The sequence below is a fragment of the Chelonus insularis genome, unplaced genomic scaffold, assembly GCF_013357705.1.
Source record: "Chelonus insularis isolate UGA/USDA-ARS -01 unplaced genomic scaffold, ASM1335770v1 contig_130_pilon, whole genome shotgun sequence".
NCBI lineage: Eukaryota > Metazoa > Arthropoda > Insecta > Hymenoptera > Braconidae > Chelonus > Chelonus insularis.
The window spans coordinates 583,129-603,522 of NW_023276371.1; the positions used below are offsets into that span (position 1 = coordinate 583,129).

At 29.6% G+C, this 20,394-nt stretch overlaps 1 protein-coding gene across 7 annotated transcripts in view; it reads left to right on the plus strand.

Annotated features, from left to right (window-relative positions):
• The window catches only part of dnc (phosphodiesterase dunce), a 107,407-nt gene that overhangs the window by 19,586 nt on the left and 67,427 nt on the right, over positions 1–20,394 (plus strand). Inside the window, exons 1-3 of one of the 7 annotated variants that reach the window (XM_035091034.1) lie at positions 4,499–4,627; positions 6,762–7,755; positions 8,102–8,332. The exons of 2 other annotated variants lie outside the window; for them this stretch is intronic. In XM_035091034.1, the coding sequence (XP_034946925.1) occupies positions 8,250–8,332 (83 nt within the window). In that variant the 5' untranslated portion in view covers positions 4,499–4,627; positions 6,762–7,755; positions 8,102–8,249. Of the gene's footprint in view, positions 1–4,498; positions 4,628–6,761; positions 7,756–8,101; positions 8,333–20,394 lie in introns of those variants that run through there. 4 more of the 7 variants (XM_035091066.1, XM_035091043.1, XM_035091050.1 and 1 more) reach the window with 4 other exon arrangements.

Below are 20,394 nucleotides of genomic sequence, written 5' to 3' on the forward strand. Positions count from 1 at the left end.
TGTTAATGAAGTTGTTTCATTTTTTTTTTTTTTTTGGAAATGTAATGTAAAATGGCTATGTAAAGCTATAGTAGACTTTGGGTCGAGCTAGATTATTGATTATAGCTGCCTGTTGCGTTTCCTCTTGCTATCAACGATGCCACTTCGTATTACGTTCGGTCAAACGAAGCAAGTTGTTCTTTAGTAGCAACAACTTTTACCAAGTAGGACAGAAATTGTCATTGCTTCTATTCATTAGAACATTTGTAAGAAAAGTAATATTCGTGCTTGTCTCAAGTGACCTACTACCATGACAATACTATACAATTTCTTTGAGAATTATCATAATGATATTTAATTAAAAATTAACAATTATTTTCTAATTATTCATAATTATTTTCATGTTTCAGTCGTTTGTTATCTCTCTTTCGTGATACTTGACTCCAAAATGTTTTCTTGTTGTTGTTTGTCGAAAATATATGAAAACAAGACTAGAATAATATGATTGTTATTATGAATTCTTTGTTAGTCTTAGATCGATATTTATATAGTAGAGATCAATCTCCTTGCGCCTTTTATACAAAAAAAAAGTTAAGTTTAATAAATTAATTCTTTTTCTCCTATAAATATCATAACTCATTGAATTATAGTTCTATTTTTAACTGAAATATTTAATCTTTTTTATTCAAACAGAATAAAAGTAAACACATATTAATATATATAGATCCAAGAAAATTTTCAATAAACATCTAGAACTTTATTTAGTAATTTTCGTTTATTTGTTTGATAATAAATTAATTAGTGGTCAGTTTTATCAGCTTCTATTTAATGAACATAAGTTCATTATGAACAAACTTCCCTGAATAAACTTATTCGTCATTGATGTGTATTCAATTGATAAGTTGTTGGTAAATTATATTTATTGATAAGTATTTCAAATTTTTTTTTTTGCAAATAGTAATAATATATAACAAAAAACAAAAATGTAGAAAAAATGGGTGAATTAATTTGTGAATAATTAGTGATAGAATTATTCAGATATGTTTTAATGATCGAAATATGAAAATGAACGATGAATAATTTTTTGTAAGCTCATTAGAGAATTGAATACATCGTTTGATACAGTTATTATAGGATTTATTCATGCAATTATTTAACACCGAGTCATTAGTTAAAATAAATAAAATTATTTAAAATACTCACAATAATTTAAACGATGAAATATAATTTTTTTTTTCTGATTAAAATGAAAATTGCTGGTGATAATATCTATTTTACGTGGCAATTTACGTGTGAAATGATATTTCGTTCTTTAATAAAGTAACAATTTTTCAATTACTTTTTAATTTTCAATAAACCATCGCTTCATCTCAGTCACCAACAAGTGTAGTAGATGTCCATAAACGAATCATGATTCATTAAAAATTTTAAATTCATCTAATTAAAATAGAAAAATTTAATTAGAAGTCTTTATAAAATGGATCATTTATTATGATTATAAAATGGACTGTAAATTGAAAGTAAATAAACCTAATGTTGTTAAGATATTGAGCTTCTATCATAAAATTTAATCATCATAGCACAGTAGGATTTTTAATTACATAAAATTAAAAATAATGGCTAATTATTTAGTAAAGGTTGTATATGCCCGATTTTCTTGAAATTTAAGTATGGTGTGGAGAAAATTATGCTGATTAATTTAATATGGGGTGCAAAAAAACATTCTTTTACATACTTTTTCAAGGTTAAAAATGTAAATATTAACATGCATTAAATTTTGTTTTGGTAGCACTTTGTCCGACAATAATGACATCATCGCGTAAGAATTTGCACAATATATCGATTTCTTTGTTTACATTTGTTTGTTATTGTGTGTTTCTATAATTTGCTTCATCAAAAATTTCGAAAAGAAATATCCCGAATGTATTCGATAGAAATTAATAACTATTTGTACCAGTGAATTAATTATTTTGTTTAGAAATTAATTTGTGTCATTATGTTAGTCTTAACTAATTACATTTGATATTGGAGAGGATTGAGGGTAGAGGGAGGGTTAAAAATTTAAACCAGATTTTTAACAACCCCTGCCCCACCCTCAATCTTCTCCGACATTAAATATTTGCAAAATACCAACTATTCAAGATAGTGTCCATTTTTTAATTTTCAAACCTACGAAATTGTGTGAAGGAATGTCCACCACGCCCAACATACATAAATATTTTTGTTTAGCATAAAAAATTGTATAACATATTAAAATTGCAAGGAAATCAGGTGTATGCAACCTAAACTAAATAATTACCAAATAATGTTAATTGACTGCAAATGAACTTAATTCTAACAGAAAACAAAAATCCAAGCAAATATTTACTGTAAGAATGCTTTTTATAGAAAAGAGCTTACGCTTTTTCAGTCAATAGGATTTATTCCAGTTTAATACGACTGACGTATTTTATTGGAGAAAAGATTTTGTGAGCTTACAGATGTCACATTAATTTTTAAAATAATTCATATTAATTGAATCTCATGGGTAAATGATTTAAACATGGATTTTAACTAATCCAACAACTTTTTTTACTATCTCTTAAACTTAATTACTTTTTAACAATAAATTTTTTTTCTTATTACACTTCAAAAATCAATACACCATATTAATGATGAGTGTAAATAATTGTTTTCTTTATTACAACATTAACATTATTGAAAAAAAATAATAATAAAATTATTTTCAACAAGCCTTTTGATTATATTAATCAATAAATATTATCTTCAATGTTCTATTGAATCCATTAGATATTTAAGCAATGCAATTAATTATCTAAACAATAACATAATGATTCAATTAATGCTTGTGATTAATATAAATAAATTTAATCTAATTCTGCAAATGTTACAAAATACATCAATCTTTATTCTTATCTCAAAATGGAAAGAAACCTTTTTACTTATGAAATACTCCAAAAGAAAAAAAAAATGATGTCTTCAAAAAAAAAAGGCATTCCCCAAAGATACCATAAAGTTACATCCTTTTCGGAGATATAAATAAATTCAATAACGTCAATGTTTGCACCTCGTTTTTCAGTATCAAAATCTACTAAACACGTAAAAAGCAAATAAAAGATTACATCCGACTATAAAGACCCATTATCATGAACATGAAGTTGATTTTTTCTTTTTAGTCTACCTTTAAGAAGCATAATCGAAGCGTTAGTTACAGCAATAATGATTATAAAAATAGCCAAGGACGAAAATAAAAAGAATATACATATTCTTTGCCAGTTATTATCGCTTTATGAAAGGACAAAGCGAATAATATATATAGAGTTGGTTTAGTAATCTTGCAATATGACAATATTAGACATAAAATGCTAATGAAGTCTCGATTATTCATCGAGAGAAAAAGCCTGTGGGAAGGAATATTATATTGTGTATAAGGTTGAACGTGGTGCTGTCGAAACGCGCACGCGTTTGCTCTATATCGACCCCCCTGAGATACTGGTGGTGGCATCTGAGCTGTTTCTCTGCAGCTCCCTTTAACTCGCAATATTACCAGGTTCATTATTACATGTTTTAATCATCAACGTCATCATCATCATCATCATCATCATCATCATCTGCATAGTCATTATCATAATTTAACTAATCCACTGTACTCCAACTTTAAACTGCTTTTACCAATTCAATTTAATGTGTGTCCACTGCATGTTTTGATACGTAATATAAATATTTACATGGAGACAAAATTTTTAGCACCGTGGCCTCGATGAGGGTTGGTCTTGACGATTTAATGACACTACTAGCCAGAAATGAACGTTTATTTCAAGCGTATCCGGCTAGTGCGCACGTCAAACTTTATAGAGAACACTCATTTGTATTATATCTACATGCACATACAATAAGTATATCAGTTCCAATGTATACATAGATAGTTTAGTATTATGAAAGTTTATCCCTCTCCAGATAGATCCCTCACTTGTGATATAAAGTGTGAGTTATACAGTCAGATATGCCAAGAGAGCTACCACTTAACTCAAACTACTTTCCAATGTCCTTGATATATCAGTTTTACACATTTTTATTTTATTTTATCACCAAAATCAGTCCGAAAAAAAAAACAAAACATACGAAAAATAGCACGATTAAATTGGCGGCAAAATAATAAATGATAAATCGAAAAGGTTGTTCAGTCACACTGTTGATTTAAATTCGAATGAATTTATTGAAACGAGGGTGAGAGGTTTTTGATAAATTTCTTTCGCTACAATAACATGATACAGAGGTCGTTTTCCGGACCGTTGAGCAGTTGAAAGTTTGGCTGAAGAGTATGGGGTAAAATAGTAAACCACAGAGGGAGTGATCGGTTAGTGGTGTGACCCAAATTTGGAAAAAGCAAGTGGCACCCGGAAGATTCAACGTTTTTCCGGATGCTACGTCACTGGTGGCCCGCAAGCGCGCGGATCGGGTGTATACCAGAAAGAGTAGTGGCTTGAGAGAGAAGAGGGCGGCCCGTGCGAGCAGGAGAGCACCAGCAATCCCTTCCCGTCAGTCGGCTCTCGGCTGCCGCCATCGTTTGATACAGCAACGACGTGAAGACGTGACGCGAGAAACCAAGTCCTGGTCATATACACAGGATCTATACCATCTAATAAACGTGAAATTCAGTCTTTTATTTACTATCTCATTTCCATCTCCAACATATACATCAACTGCACTCCCTCCTCCACCACTTCAATCCACCTCTATTAAGCTCTCATCCTTGTTCGTTGTCTGTGACCTCTAGATATTCTATTTGCTTTGAATACGATCCTTTCATCTATCCACCGTTTCTATTTCCTTCCCCACCAAATTCCAAGTATCACCACTCGAACCTCTCAAGGTACATATCTGATCTCTCGAGTGATATCAACTCCTCACGGTGTGTTTGTTTATATCAGTCCAATTCCATTGGTATCGTGAATTTTTTAGAAGGTGCTTTTATTTGACCTTTAAATGTTGAAAACGTGTCGTTTTTATCACATTTGTATCGTCTATCTAACCATTTTACTTTTATGTATTTCTATTATTAATGGTTGGTAATTGATTAAATTCTGAGTTGATTCGGCTGGGGGAGTTCGCTAGGAGTCAAGGTCATTTAGGTTTATAAGCAAGGAGTTAAATATGTTAGACGAATGACACAAGGTGGAAGGGCGAGAGAAAGACCAACTCATTTCGTTTTGATTGAGTTGGGATTAAAATGTTGGAAATAAGGATATTTTCTTAGTGGTTATGCTGAGACTAATATCACAGATGTAGTTTTGTTGTTGTTGATGTTGGTAGTATTAATAGTAGCTGTAATGGAGCTGGGTTTTAATATTGGACTGGAGATTAGAAAAAAGCATGGAGTGATCAAGCTAGAGACAAGAGCGAGTTGGATCGGGTGGAAGGGCAATTTTGTAATGGTTGGGCACGTTCGATCGAGAAATACACGAAAGGGAGTGACATACATTTACAATTTACTAACAAAACTCTGTATTTGAGTAATTAGGCCTCTTGTTCACGCAATCAATTTATTCTCACTTTTTTTTATTCCATATATTACTGTATTTATTTCTAAAACTCTTTGTCTTTGTGTTGGTATAAGCTAGGAATTATTGATAATTACACTATCTCTTTAGTTTGTATATCAATGTTTACTCTACATTGTTTTCAACTTTTGTTGTTTTTTGTAACTAAATTCAATATTATTATGGTTATTGATGTTCTTTGTTGATGTATCAACTATTGTTATGTTGTTATGATGAAAGAAAATGGAAAATGAATTAGAAATTGCCATTTTTATTTTTGTTCTTCAAACTAATAGAACAGATGGCTTTATAAAAATTTCATTATTTGCGTTTTTTATTTATGTCGTATTATTACTTTTTGTGATTATTATTTTTCGAAGAACTTTACCCTCAATAATTCGAAATAATCAATAAAAAATTTTTATTTTATTCGAATAAAAAAATTGATGTAATAAAAACTTTCTTTTTTTTTATAATAAAAAAAAGGGTTAAAAATCACAACTTGCATCTCCAATAATAATCTCGTCTTTTCATCACTGTTGAAAAATATTGAAAAAATGAATTTATTAATATTTGTTTTTTTTTTTTTTTTATATTCAAAATAAAAAAAAGAGTTAAAATTTCTGTTAAAATAAAAATTATTACTTTCTTTTATTCGAATACGTAAATAAAAGTTTTAATTAATATATTTGATGAATTTTGATAATAAAAAGTTGTTTAAAAAAATTAATTGACCAAAATGTAAATTAAAATGAATATAATATTTCGTTTGTTAGAAATTTATATTATGAACAATATATGATAGGCATGTATTAAATTCATCTATTTGAAATCACTCTCTTATCGTGTCTATTAATTAAATTATATCGAAATTTATCAGGAAATTTTCATTCACTTTTATTACGTTTCTAAATTAATATATATTGACAATCGACTCAGTTCATGTCAATAAATATTTATCATTAAATTGGGGTTAAATGATTTCCATTACCTCATTTTCATTTCTAAAATGTCCACTTAGCGATTTCTATCTGATTATTTTCTTATTAAATTATTAAAAAAGATATTAAATGTGTTTACTTATTATAGTAAATAATTTATTCGTTGAATACTGAGGTAAAAAAAATACCCTCTAGAGGTACAATTATTGTCCTTTTCACTGAATTATCAATTTTTATCTTACCACTTGAATTCGTCATTATTTATTTCAATAACTGACAGGCACATTTTTGTGATTGTCAGGTTAAAAATGGAAACCGTTTGGAAAAAATAATAGACTGAATTTACGTTGATTACGCAGAGAGAAGTGTTAATTAAAAAAGAACACTTGAAGAATAGGAAGTGATATTTCTTGGCAGATCTCAATGATAACTAAGCAGTGAACATGTGAATAAATAAAACTCGAACGTCAGTGACGCAAACAAAATAACGAGATTTTAATTGAAGAATGGACGCAATAACAAGTAGAGAGAAATCATGCTTAAGACAAATGTAGAAAAATAGATGCATCACAATTGTGTAAAAAAAGTGTGTTGGAATGAAGTGGCGGTGGAAATAAAAAGTTAATGATGTGTTCAGTTGATAAATTAAAACGTCAAGGGATGTCATCAACAGTCTTTTGAGTTAAAAATGAAAGAGATCAAATGAACAAGTTATAAATAATAATTGACGATGAATGAGTGAGGGAAAAAACAGGTGTGGAGGAGACGGCGGTGGTGGCGGTGCCGGAGTCGGAGGCAGCAATTCGTGGTGGCTCCGAGGATCCCGAATGTTTTGACGCTGAGTGTCGCTAGGGTGTCGAAGTGGGGGGCGCGTGGTCGTGCTGCCTGCCGTGCGCCGGCAGCGGCGGGCGAGGAGCTCCCGGTGGCGGTCCAGGTGTTGCTCCGTGTGATGGCGGTAATGGTCGTCGTCAAACCAAAAAGCCCTCCGTAGTATCATGCGGTAATCCTCACCGTCGTCGTCAAAATCACAAGGGTATCACTAGTGTTATAAAACGTGTCAGTTCTGGTGGAACGCATATTGATGCTTTTGACGGAGATCTAGACGATCTTGAAGCATTAGACGCAGCTGTTGAAGCCGCTGCTGAAGCTGCCGCAAGTGGCTGTTTTGCCGGCAAGTCTAATAATCACGCGCAGGACGACAACAACAAAGAAGGTGGTACTCAACACAGACTTAGTCCTCGATTGCACGACATCGAGGAGGAGGATGATGAAGAGTGTCGACATACAAAAGAAAGGTAAGCTTTTATTACATTTTTTACAGTAGTTTTGATAGCTATAGATAACATCTATGGATTAAATGATGATGACAGTAGAAATGGTATAAAGAGGATTAGCTTTGACCAAGTCCTACTGAAAAAAGATGAACATCAGAATGGATGCTTTGTTGGAAGAATCTCAATTGATCATGAACGGATAGTAATCATTTTAACGATCAGATTATTGGATAAATCTGTCACTCGTCGGCTGTTATTTTTATTTTATTGACTCAACGTGTTGGTGGTATATGTGTAGATATGAAATGTTATTAAAAAAGAGACTGGACTGTTGCGATAACGGATAAAGATTGAATTGACATTGCAGGATCTATCAAAAGAAATCACCAACACCAAGTGTCGGAACAACCGGTAGCAGAACTGGGTGGCGTTCGCGCAGAAGCATCACCACGGCCGGTGCGACAGGACATCAACATCACGTGATCGCCTCTGTAGCAGCCACGGCTCAAGCCAAAATGCAGGCTGAGCAAGGCAGCATTGGCGAACTTAGGGGTTATCATAATCTACGCTCTCGACGTCACACTCTTGCAAATGTTCGGTAAGTCCTGGTCTTTCAAAACATTACCCAAGAAAGGGAAGTTTTGCTTCAGACATTTGCATAATTTAATCAATCAGACATTAACCCTCACCAGCTTTTTCAAATTTTTTCGATGCTTCAGAAGGGGATGATTTGATATAATAAATTCTCATGTTGCCTCAACATTTTTTACTGCGTAGAAAAATGTGTATTGATGAATTAAAGAAAGACTGAACTAAGCAGGATATTTCTACTGATTAAGAAAAATCATTAATATATATTTTTTAATCCAATTTATTTTTGTTTTGAACACTTTTGATATCAGATTGTATGACAGATATTAATTGAGATTTATTAACAATAATCTTTGGATATTGTTTCTTGATTGAAATTGATTAATTTTTTATCAATTTAAGACGCAATAAGTTATTAAAAATTGATTTTGATATGATTCATCATTTTTTAAATAATTTTTCAAGTTAAATTGTGATATTTATCCAACTGAGAAATATATTTGAAACTCTATTAATAAAAAATGAATAAAAAATTATCTGTTTAGTTTATTTTAATACTAACAATTTTTGGCAGTAGAACAATTTTAATTTGGCCCGACAATTCTACTTATGAAGATTAATTTCAGTCGTCCACTTGTTAAAGATATCCTCAATTATCAAATTATTATTTAATAATAATTTTTTCTTATTTACCATTATTACACTGAAGGAAAATAATATTCCTGAGGGAATCTAGTAATTCTACTTTTTTCTTACTGAGATGATACTCAGAATATTATCTTTCAAAAAATTAAATCTACTTTTTCTTCACTAAGTAACAAGATTGTTTACTTGATATTTAACATAAAAAGTAAGCCATTATTTTTGAATTATTAACAAATCCAAAAGACTACATCTGAATGATGTATATTTTGAAATAATCCATCCACCATTATATGCAAAAAAAGATTATCTACAGCATAACATTTTAATTTGAAGTTTTTATCAAAAAACTAGAGAATCTGGAGCAAGATGGAATACGTGTTAAATATTTTAAGAATTAACTGTTTCTGTTCTTGTATATAATTTATTTATAGAGAATGAAATTTTATTTCAACAAGAATAAATCTTTTTTTGGATGCTACAAAGAAATGTTTTCTTGTTTTTACCATTAAATATTTGATACAAAAGCTCTGTTTGACTGTGTCACAAACAGTATTCATGTTGATGATAGAATTTTTTATTTAGATAATATATATATATTGTAACAAAATTCTTCATCTGTTAATACAGAAAATATTTTCCATATTCAACAAAATACTTTTTCTTCTTTTACAAAAATAAAATACTTTATATAAATTCTTACAAACTGCGTACGGTGCATGATGCATTTTTAATTCAATGTACCTGAATTATAAAAACCAATTTATAAATAAATTGCTCATTTCATATTTACCTCAATTTTATATTAAATCTCACTTTAGAGTTGACTTTCTAAGAATGTCATTAGAATATTTATTATTACAATCATGATGATAATTTTTTCAAAAATTTATTTATGATTAAACAATATTATTAAACATAGTTAAAAGATATCAATGATAAACATCCTTTATCTGGAAAGAAAAAAATTAATTAATAGCAAAATAAATTTATTCTTGACAGAAAGAATAAGGATTTTAGAATTATCCCGTGTAATCTTTAAAGTAAAACAAGTTTAACTTATTTCAATTAGATAAATAAAATAAATACTGATTATTATTGTGACTTCATTATTACTTTGAGTAAAAAGTTTACTTCAAACTTTGAAGAAATTTTCCTTTTTCTCGTAACTTATTTTTGCACTTAGAAGGGGTTCCTTTATTGTTAATTTGCTTTATATATTATATATATACATATATATAATCCCTATTTATATTCAACAATTTCTATTCAGTTCAAGTTGTTCATCTCATATAGAATTAGAAGAATTAATTAGATTATTTATTGTGGAAAGTTTGAAATTTGAAATATCATAATTCTTTGTCGTACACTTTAAAACATGTATTTTTTTTTTTATTAATAATATCACAAGATACAATATCAAAAACATATAAAGACTCAATGACATAGAAATATTCAAACAAGGATAAAATATACAGTTGAATAATTTTTTTGAATTCTATTATTTTTTTTTACTTTTTACATTATGTATTTATAAAAAAGATTTTTATTTAAAATTCCCTCTTGTAATTTTGAATACGTACACCCTTGTATTTGTCAGTTCCGTGGAGCAGAAATGTGAATATACGAATGGGCATAGGGAAATATTGAAAATTAAGCTTCTATTAAAATCTTCTATTCATGCGTTTTATGAGTGAAATTTTACCAAAAGTTAGTTTTTGTAACGAAAGCTTTTATATTATTTATAAACAATTTAAGAACTAACGTTATTTATTTGTATCACAATTAATTTACTTTATTTTCGCTCAAGTTGTTTTTATTATAAATAAATAAAATAAATTTATCATGAATAAAAAAAAATATAGCAATTAATTATTAAATTCAATTTAAATCGTCATTTAATAAAGTAAAATCGTGGAAATTCTAGAATTGAATTTACACAAAAGTAGTAATTATTAATTAAGCTTTATAATCAGATTATTGCAATGAATGTTTCATAGACAGAAAATTCATTTTACGTCTTAATAAAACATCATTATTGCTTGAATGACGTCAATTAAGCAACTTATCTAAATATGAATAAATATTAAACAAGTTTATAAAGAAGTTATGAAAAGGTAAATGGCGAATAAAATGAAGATATAAAAATCAAAATTGCATTTACTTGAAACGTTGTTTTTGTTTAATTTTTTATTTTATTTATAAAAATCTATTTCACGTTAAAAAAATCACTTATTTATTCAGGTTTCCGTTTTTTAAATTTATATTTCAGTCTGATATAGTAGAGAATTTAATAAAAATTCACTAGCTTCTTGAATTTATATTAAACTTTTTCTAGCGTGAATATTTTAAATCTAAACATTTTACCTCTTTAAAGTAATCATAATCTAGAGGTCAATTTTTCTTTATAGATTTTTATGACTCTTACGTGATCAATGACAAAACTACAATCTCAACTTCACTAACAATATGGATTTAGTGATTAATCACGTGACTGCCATATGAATTGGAGTAAAAAAAATTAAACTCAGGATTACAATGATATAAAAACTCAAATTGAAGATAAATTGTGATTAATGAAAGAATTGAAATATGGTTTATTAATATATTAATCGACATAATAATTCTTCTTTCTTCTAATTAAATAAAAAATGAAATATTTCTTATTTTAAATAGCTTGTTTTTTTTATTTATTTTTGTCAATAATATAAGTAAAAAATATTATTATTATTATTATTATTAAGCATTATATCAAACTTAAAACGAGTTTCAAAAATATTTTCAGTTTTGTAAGATCCACTTAAAAATCATTTTATCATCAATTAATCACTAAGATACTGAAAAAAGAATAACAAATTGATACATGTGATTATCTCTTTGATTTAGTGTGCAACTTAGCCAAGACTCCTTGGCTCTTTTTATCACCAACAGTTGGTGGATTTTTTAAACGACTTTTCTCATTTCTGATCTCTATTTTGTCAGATTCAATTCTTGATCCACATGGACTACAATCACAAGGTTCACAAGCGAAATCTGGTTGATATCCAGAACTACTTCGATCTTGGCGATGAGTTGATGTTTCGACAGATGCAATTGGTATTGTTGATAGATTTTCTTGTCGACCTCGTTTAGCTTGTTGATTCTCATCAGTTCTATCATTTCGTAATTTTGATAATTTAATCTTCAAGCAGTCATCTTTTTTTTTAGCAGCAGAAACTTGTTCATATCGTTGTCTTGATATTGGGATCTGAAAAACAAATTAATGGATTAAATAACAGCATCAATATTTTCTCTAAATAATATATTACGATGCGGTGGCAGATGCAATATGGAGTCGGAGGGATGATTGATGATGATTTAGTAATCTCCTGGGAATTAGAAGTAGATTGCCAAGGCGCGATTGGTTCTTTATCGTACGTAGAATTTTTTTTCTTCAAAAATTGCGTTTTTTCTTTTCCCCTTATTATTTTACTCAAAGATTCATTCTCCTCTTTTCCATCATCATTCTTCCCTCTTATTTCTCTATCTCCATCCTCCTTGATTCTTTTCTTTCTTTTAGTCTCATCAATTTTCTGCTTCACATCTCTTGTAACATTTTTATCGCTCGAAGCTTGCATGGACTCCAAAGAATTCGTTTTTGTTGTTGACTTGTTCTTCAAGTTTTGAATATTTTGAGAAATTCCCATGTTGCTAAGATCACCATGTCCTACGACCTCACCTTCACCTTTGATAATGCCCTTAATTGCAGGAGCTGAAATACGATCTGCGCCTGAGTTAGTTTGGTCTATATGACTAGAAGGGTCGCTCAATATCTTTACTTGAGAATCGTCTGAATCCCTAGGGAGTTGAACTGATTTATTTATTTTTGTTTGAAAATGTGTGTTCTCCATCGATTTGTAGTCTGTCTGGGTAGATTTTAGTACTTTATCAGCATTTTCGTATCTCGTAGGTGATTCTGATGATATTTCCTGATTTTTTACTACTTTCAAAGGTTGAAAAGATAAATCGAAAGATTTTTCAAGTGATTCTGAACGTATTTCCTCTGGTCTTTTATTACGAATAGGCGTTGATGTTCCTACTGGTGAATGTGATAATGATAGTTCTCCTAGTGAATCAATAAATTCTTTACCAGTTGGTACATTTGAATGCGTTTTCGTAGATTCTTTTTCACTAGGCATTGACGTTCCGATAGCAGAATCAATAGCCTTTACTGATAATTGTTTTGCGAGTTTGGAAGCTTTTTTAATCAGTGAATGTGTACTAATGGGATGAGTTGAGTCTGTTTGGTCTGTCAACAATTCTTCAGAATGATTACCAATCGATGGAATTTCTTTTTCAATTACACCAGCTGATGCTTCCACGTCTTGGATTTGATATTCTATCGGTTTTCTCATTTCAATCTCATTGGCTTTCTCCTCCTTTCCATCATCGTTTGGTAATTTAATCTACAAGAACGGAAGCTGGTTAACTAATGGTCAACTAACCACATTATTCTACCATCCCTTACCCCTAATTTATAACATATTGCTTCGCACACTTCCACCATTTGACCCTTCATCATACTACAAGTTTGACATACCTGTAAGGATCAATATTAGTTAGATAAAAATTTATTACACATCAATTTTATTATCTCTATCAATAATAATAAACTAACTTCTAACAATCTTATTTTTTTATTATTAATAAAATTAATTTCATTTGGCTCCTATTCATTCGTTTATTCAATGTCTTTTTTTGATTTATTTACTTCTATTCCTAGGTAAATTTAATCTCAAGTTATCTACAGTTCACTTAAGGATTTCATTGATTTCAAATATGAGGAATTTTATGCGATTGTTGGAATTAGAAAAAAAAATGTATAAATGAAATAAATCATTTTTTTATACTTTTAATGAAAGATTTGTGAAGGTGGAATTTTTTTCATAGAAATAGTTTAATGAAAATACCGAAATATTTCTCTGCTTCAGAAGAATTTATTCTTTCTATCGACGATTCATTGGAAAATGAAGAAAAATTTTATCTATCAATGAAACAACCAATATTAATATATACCTTTGAAATAAACGATTATTTAAAGAAAAATAATAATAAAAATCCTTGAAGGAAGGAATTTTTTTATGGAAATTTTTTAATATGAGTTTTAAGATATTCTTAGCTCGAGGAAATTCCATTTTTCTGCAAGAAAGTTTTTGAAAATAAGAAAAAAGTATTTCAATGATTGTCTAGATAATTGAATAAAAAAAAAAAATTTTCAACTTTGAACTATATGTTATATTTAAAAGATAAATATACATATATCTTGTTGGTTTCTAATTTATTTTTATGTTTTCAAGTTGGAAGAACTTCTAGGATTTTCTCTCTCATTTATTTATATCTGACCATGATTCTTACTTGAATGTTCTAGCGTTCAAAAATTATTTAGGATTATTCAATTGAATTTAAAACAAAATTTAAATGAAAATAAAATAATTTCACTATTTCGACTTTAAACTACTATACACAAATATTTGAACAGCATTCTTGTAATGTTAAAATTATACAAAGTGTTGTATACCTTCAGCCATTATGCGAGTTCTATTGTGCTTGGGATTCATTTTACATAAAATAAAGTTCGAATTAATGGGACAAATATTATCCCGATATAAATAAAAAAAAATACTCCTCCGTAAAATATCCACAAAAATGTTGTTTCATTTCTACAACATAAAACTCGAATTCATAAGATTAAATATATTTAAATAAGCTTACCCTTATAGTGAGCAAAACATCAAAAATATTCTTCAACCACTTTTCCAATTCCTTTCGATGTAATTTAAAATCATTGCTATCACGAGCTGTCGTTTTCTTTATACTCTCATTCTCTGACTGTTCAAAATTACTATCAACTATTTGTGAAACTTCCCTTAATTCCTTAAATGACATTTGATCATAAATGTCTCCTTCTCTAAAGAAATTAAAATCTTCACTTTGGTGAGTATCTTCTGGGATATAATCTCCAAGTGATGCATCATTTTTTTGAGTCTCATCTAATTTAGAAACTTTTTTCTTAAAAGACTGATAAACCAAGTCTTCTGTAAAAGTTTTCATCTGTTGTGCACCTGATACTTCTATAGTAGATTGATTTTGTTCAAACTGTTTTACTCTTTCTACATTTTCAAGAGCTGTTTCTGGATCATCAGACCACTTGCGAATGATTGGACGTGATGGTTTTCCAACAGCATGGCCAGCTGATTCTGCTTGTGTTTGACTATTTTTAGAAGTCGTTGGAACAACAGCATTGATAGCAACATTTTGATAGTCAGTTCTATCTAAATCATTTTCTAATTCAACGTCAAATGCTATTAGTCTAGCATTTACTTCTTTATCTTTAATAGTGAGTTCTTGGGCGTTAATTCCATAAATTTGTCTATTAACATCTAGACGTTTCTCAGCCAACTCTGAAGTACCATCTCTTTGTTCTCCAGTTAATTGTGCTACTTGTTCATTGCAATGCTGCAATTTGCTCTCAAGAGTCCCTACCTGGCCTTCAAGTTCACGTATACGTTCAGCTAACTGTTGATTCGCTAAAGATTTAGCTTCTAGCTGACCACGTAATTCATCAATCTCATTGTTCTTGTCATTTGACCTCACCTTTCCTTTAGTTTGTAGTTTCTTTATATAATCATGCTCCCAACGTTTCAATTCTTTCAATTGCTGTCTTGCTTGATCTTCAAAAGTCATTAATTGTTCGAATTTCATCAAATACTCTAAATCATCTGATGTAATTGAATCCTCACTATCAACATTTGGATCTGGTGATCGTTTATCTTGACCCCTCGCCAATTTGCTCTTTAATTCTTGACGTTTGGTTTCTCTTGATCGGTTAACATTAGCACAAAGACCTGTGCATTCTGCTGATGTCTCTTCTTCATTACACTCACACTCATTAATTACATTCATCAGTCCTGCAGATCTTTGGACGTGTCAGTGATGGATTTTGGTAACCTACTGCTTTTAAACAAATGAAATTGTAACTCAGTTATGCCAGAATTTTTGTCAACAAAACCAACGATATGCAGCGCTCGAGTGGCTTGAAGTAGCACTACTATAATGTTCAAAAGGAAATGAGAAACGAGTTGTGGGAAATAAAAAAGAATTCTGGAAATCTGTGTAAATATTGGATTCGGTCAAAACGGATATTCATGGATATTTGTGAAAAACTGTGCTCCGTAAATATCTGAAGTTTTCTTGTTATATCACAAGAATACTGGAGAAATTAAATATTTGCAAATCGTATGGGATTTTTTTTAAGCTTTATCCCAGAGAAATTGATATTAATAATAAAATGAGAAAAGTGAAAATGAAATTTTAATTGATGCATCATTATTATTAGTTCAATTATCTTTATTATCATCCTCATACTAATAATTACAAATTAATTTGTATCAGCTTATGGATGAGCTTAAAGTTGAAAATGTACTGTTATTGGAGTAAACTTGAGAAAAGTAATGTCAAATTTATTAAAAAAAAAGATAACATGAAGTTATATGTAAACAGAATTTTATCGAGTTTAAAATCGTTATTGATATAATTATTCACTAGAAAATTTGTCTGCATTAATTTCAACAAAGTTATTCTATTGTAAATGATTAACTGAATACATTGATTGCAGCAGTTATTTTTTTTTCTCATGAAGAATATTTTTTAAAAAAGTATACAAAATTTTTTGCAAAAAAAAATTGTATTGACTTTTTATTTTATCATTTCGCCCCAGGTTTTTTTTTATAGTCGACGATAGCACTTTTTGTCTCTATGTGAGGAAGTATTTTTGGAGTACTCAAAGATTGTTTTACTCCGATCGTTACGAGCATGTAAATTACCCATTCAGAATATTTAATCAAACAAATCGTAACTTTTATATCATAAAAAATTTTTCTTATCACATAAAAAAATTGTCTATTTATCTTAGAAATTGACGTTTTAAGGATTTTTTTTTATCATACTTGGAATATCTTTAAAGTTGAAGAATGTAATTATAAATTTCTCCATCTTTGAAAAAATTTTATAAAATTTATTAATGAACCAAGCACTAGAGATTTTGTATTTTTAATCATTTTGACGTCAGTTATATTTTCTTTTTATATTTACTTATTTTATTTATTTAAAGTCTCTTTCTCTGCAAAAATAAAACTTTATAGCTTCATAACAGATGAGATATAAAAATCTTATCAAGTATTGTAGTCAATAATTTACAAAAATAATCCAGTTTTTTTTTATTTTTTATTAGTAGCTGTTGAATATGGAATATTTATTTATTTTCCAACATCATACTCTGAATTACATTTTCATCTCTTAATTTAATCGTCAATTTCTAAAGGTTAATTAAATTTGAATGAATTTTCCACAGAAGTATTAGATTTTATAATAAATTAATTTAATTAAATTACCAAATATTCCCAAGCATCAGTTCCATTGTAATAACATATCTCTACATATGTTTAAATTCGAAATTCTAACAACAAAATTAACTTTTAGGTTCAATTTTACCACTATCTGCTTGAAAAAGTTAACTTATTAATCAATACTGCATTTCTAACTTAACCAAAATGAACATTTGATCTCTTAACCAACTTAATATTAGTCCTGATCCACATTAATCCTTAATTTGTATTTGAAACAATCTCTTTGGCGCCTTTTTTTCCTACTAGCAGACTCACTCCTCCAACATTTGCAAACCTTATTTGTATTCTGAGAGTTTAGTTCTCTGGCTATTTGTATGGCTTCTTTAGTATTACTTAGAGGAGTCTCTTGTTGTTTATCTTGTTGAAACTTATGTTCTCCACTTCTATCATCAAATTTTTTATAATTTTTATCAATACATGTTCTATGTAAAGCTTATCTTCTATGGTTATAGATTATCTTACATAGCATTGTTGACCTAATCCTATAAAGTATCAGAGATTAAGAAGATTCAAAACAACCTAAATATCCTATTTATCTTTTTCTTTCTTATCCATTTCTAGTCCTTTCAAATTTTTGTATGGTAATTCAGAATTTAATTCTTGTCTATTCTTGGAGAATTCTTGAATATTCATTTCTCTAAAACTTTGTTGTTGATGTTGCGGTGTTATTTCGTTATCTCTGTCATTGTTTCAGTTTATTCTATTTTCTTGAATCTTGTTCGAGTACTTGGAGATTTAATTCTTTTTAAGATATAGAAAAAGCTTCTTCTCAAGCTTTTCAATCATTTTTCTAATGTCCTTGGACTCTTTTAGCTTTACTTTCATTATTTAAAACTATTCGACCATTCTCTGCATTATTGTTCATTTGATTCTAATTTTTATTCTACCATTTTTTTCTACGACTTCAGAACTCCTGGATAGGTTCCAAGTATTTTTTGATACTTTTCATCGAATTTTCTTTCTCTACATGTTGCTAAGCTTCTACCAGATTATGTTGGTTATTTGTAGCATTTTGATTAGTTTTATTTTTTCCACAATTTTCTTTAGCAACTTTTAAGGATCACATGCAATTCGAGTCCCAAAGGATTCTTTGAGAAAGGTAATCCTTTTAAAGAACCTTTCAACATCATACTGATATATTCTCTTATGCATATTCCACAAAGACTTCAAAAGATTATTCCTAGTGTTTATAATCATCAGTTCACGATTTTGAATTTTGCTTTATCTTCAATCTCCTGAAAATATCAAAACCTTGATGTAACAGATAATTGGGCGCATTATTGTCATCAATTTTTTCAGCCATTTCAATCAAAAATATCAACTTGAATGACATCCATATAGTCATAATAGAACAGCCAATAATAATAAAATTTTTATAAACAAGGGAAATATACCTAAAATAATGTTATGCCAGTTGATGCCAGTCATTTATTTATTACTATCATCATATCTCCGAAGCTATTATATTACATATTGTATAGTTATATCATGTACCTCTGGTTTCCCTTGCTCATGCAATTAGATTTAAGGCTAGATAATTAAATAGAAAATAAAAGAAGTTAAAATGGATGGCTCGACTGAACTTTTATTGCTTAGAAGAAATACAGGGTGGGTTGAAGCTACGATAGGGAGTGTGCTACAGTCCGTACAGCCCCTTTAGTGTATGTAGGTTAACCGTGACGTCACAGGCCGCCTTGTGACGCGTTTCGACTGAAATATGCAGTGTGGTCTTACCGTGAGCAAGCTTTCATGCTTCTGGCTGGTCATTGACTTTTCCATAGATATAATTTCGCATTTTACTCGATTTTTATTTCATCTTTTTTTACGAACAGCTACAGAAACCAATAGTGATATCAATCTCTTTCAATTCCAATACTCAATTATTATAACTTGATAGTTTGAAATAAAAAATTTTAAATACAATTTAATGATAATAATTTTTATAAATGTTCTTGTGCTATAGCAAAGCTCTCCATTTTACAATCAATAAACTTGAAACGCCCATTATCATCTTAAAACTCGTTTTAGCACACTACTAAAACGCATGCCTGTCATTTTTACTGAGTTTGATCTGGATAGAAGTAAATGGATCTTGATTGCTACCAATTTATTTATCAACGTCTGTATTTTACTTCCGTTCCCTTTGTTTTCCTACATCATCATCATCACCATCATCATCATAAGTAGTGGTACATGACGGTCGTGCTTAAGTCTTCTTGAGCTTAACTTTGAAACTCCCTTGATGTTCATTTTAATTTAGACTAATGATCTTTTTCGTTGGGATCAAGTAGATTGAAAGGATCAGTGGCTGGTGTATTTATCAATCCGAGTATCACTTGGCCTTATGTAGTTTAGGTTGATCGCGTGAGGAAGAAAACGACAGAGGCGACGACGGCATCATTCTCTCCAGTAGTAGGGGTAAAGTTGGTTGTCATAGCAACCAGCTCTTTTGAAGTTTGGGGAATCGATGGCGCCAGTGGCGTAGCATCAGGTGGCGGCCTCACGATGACCACGTCCAACAAGTGGAGTACGACGTTTTTAAACAGACGCGTGCTTCGTTGTATGTCGTCTCTACAGATCAGAGTGATGTATTAAGCTCGTATGCGCCTCGTATTTCTTATCGTCTCTGCTTCAATCAATTCCAACGAGTCATTTGTCTCCCTAGGGCACACAACTCTTTATCTTCTTGCACACAAGTGCAAGTGTACAACAGGAAAAGAGAATCTAAAGTAAGAATCTTTTAAATTTATTTATTCACTCAAGCGTAGGCGATAGAATGTAATTGCACTTGAATGATACTACGAAGAAGTTGTCTTGATTGAATCTTTTGAATTATTTTTAATTAATTACCAGCATTTAATTTTAACACAATAGACCGACCAAGTTCTCTTAAAATATTTCTAGAATATTAGACATCGAAATTAATGATTTTTTTTAAAAAAATGAAAGGATCGTTTCTTTAATTAATTTCACAGAGCTACTG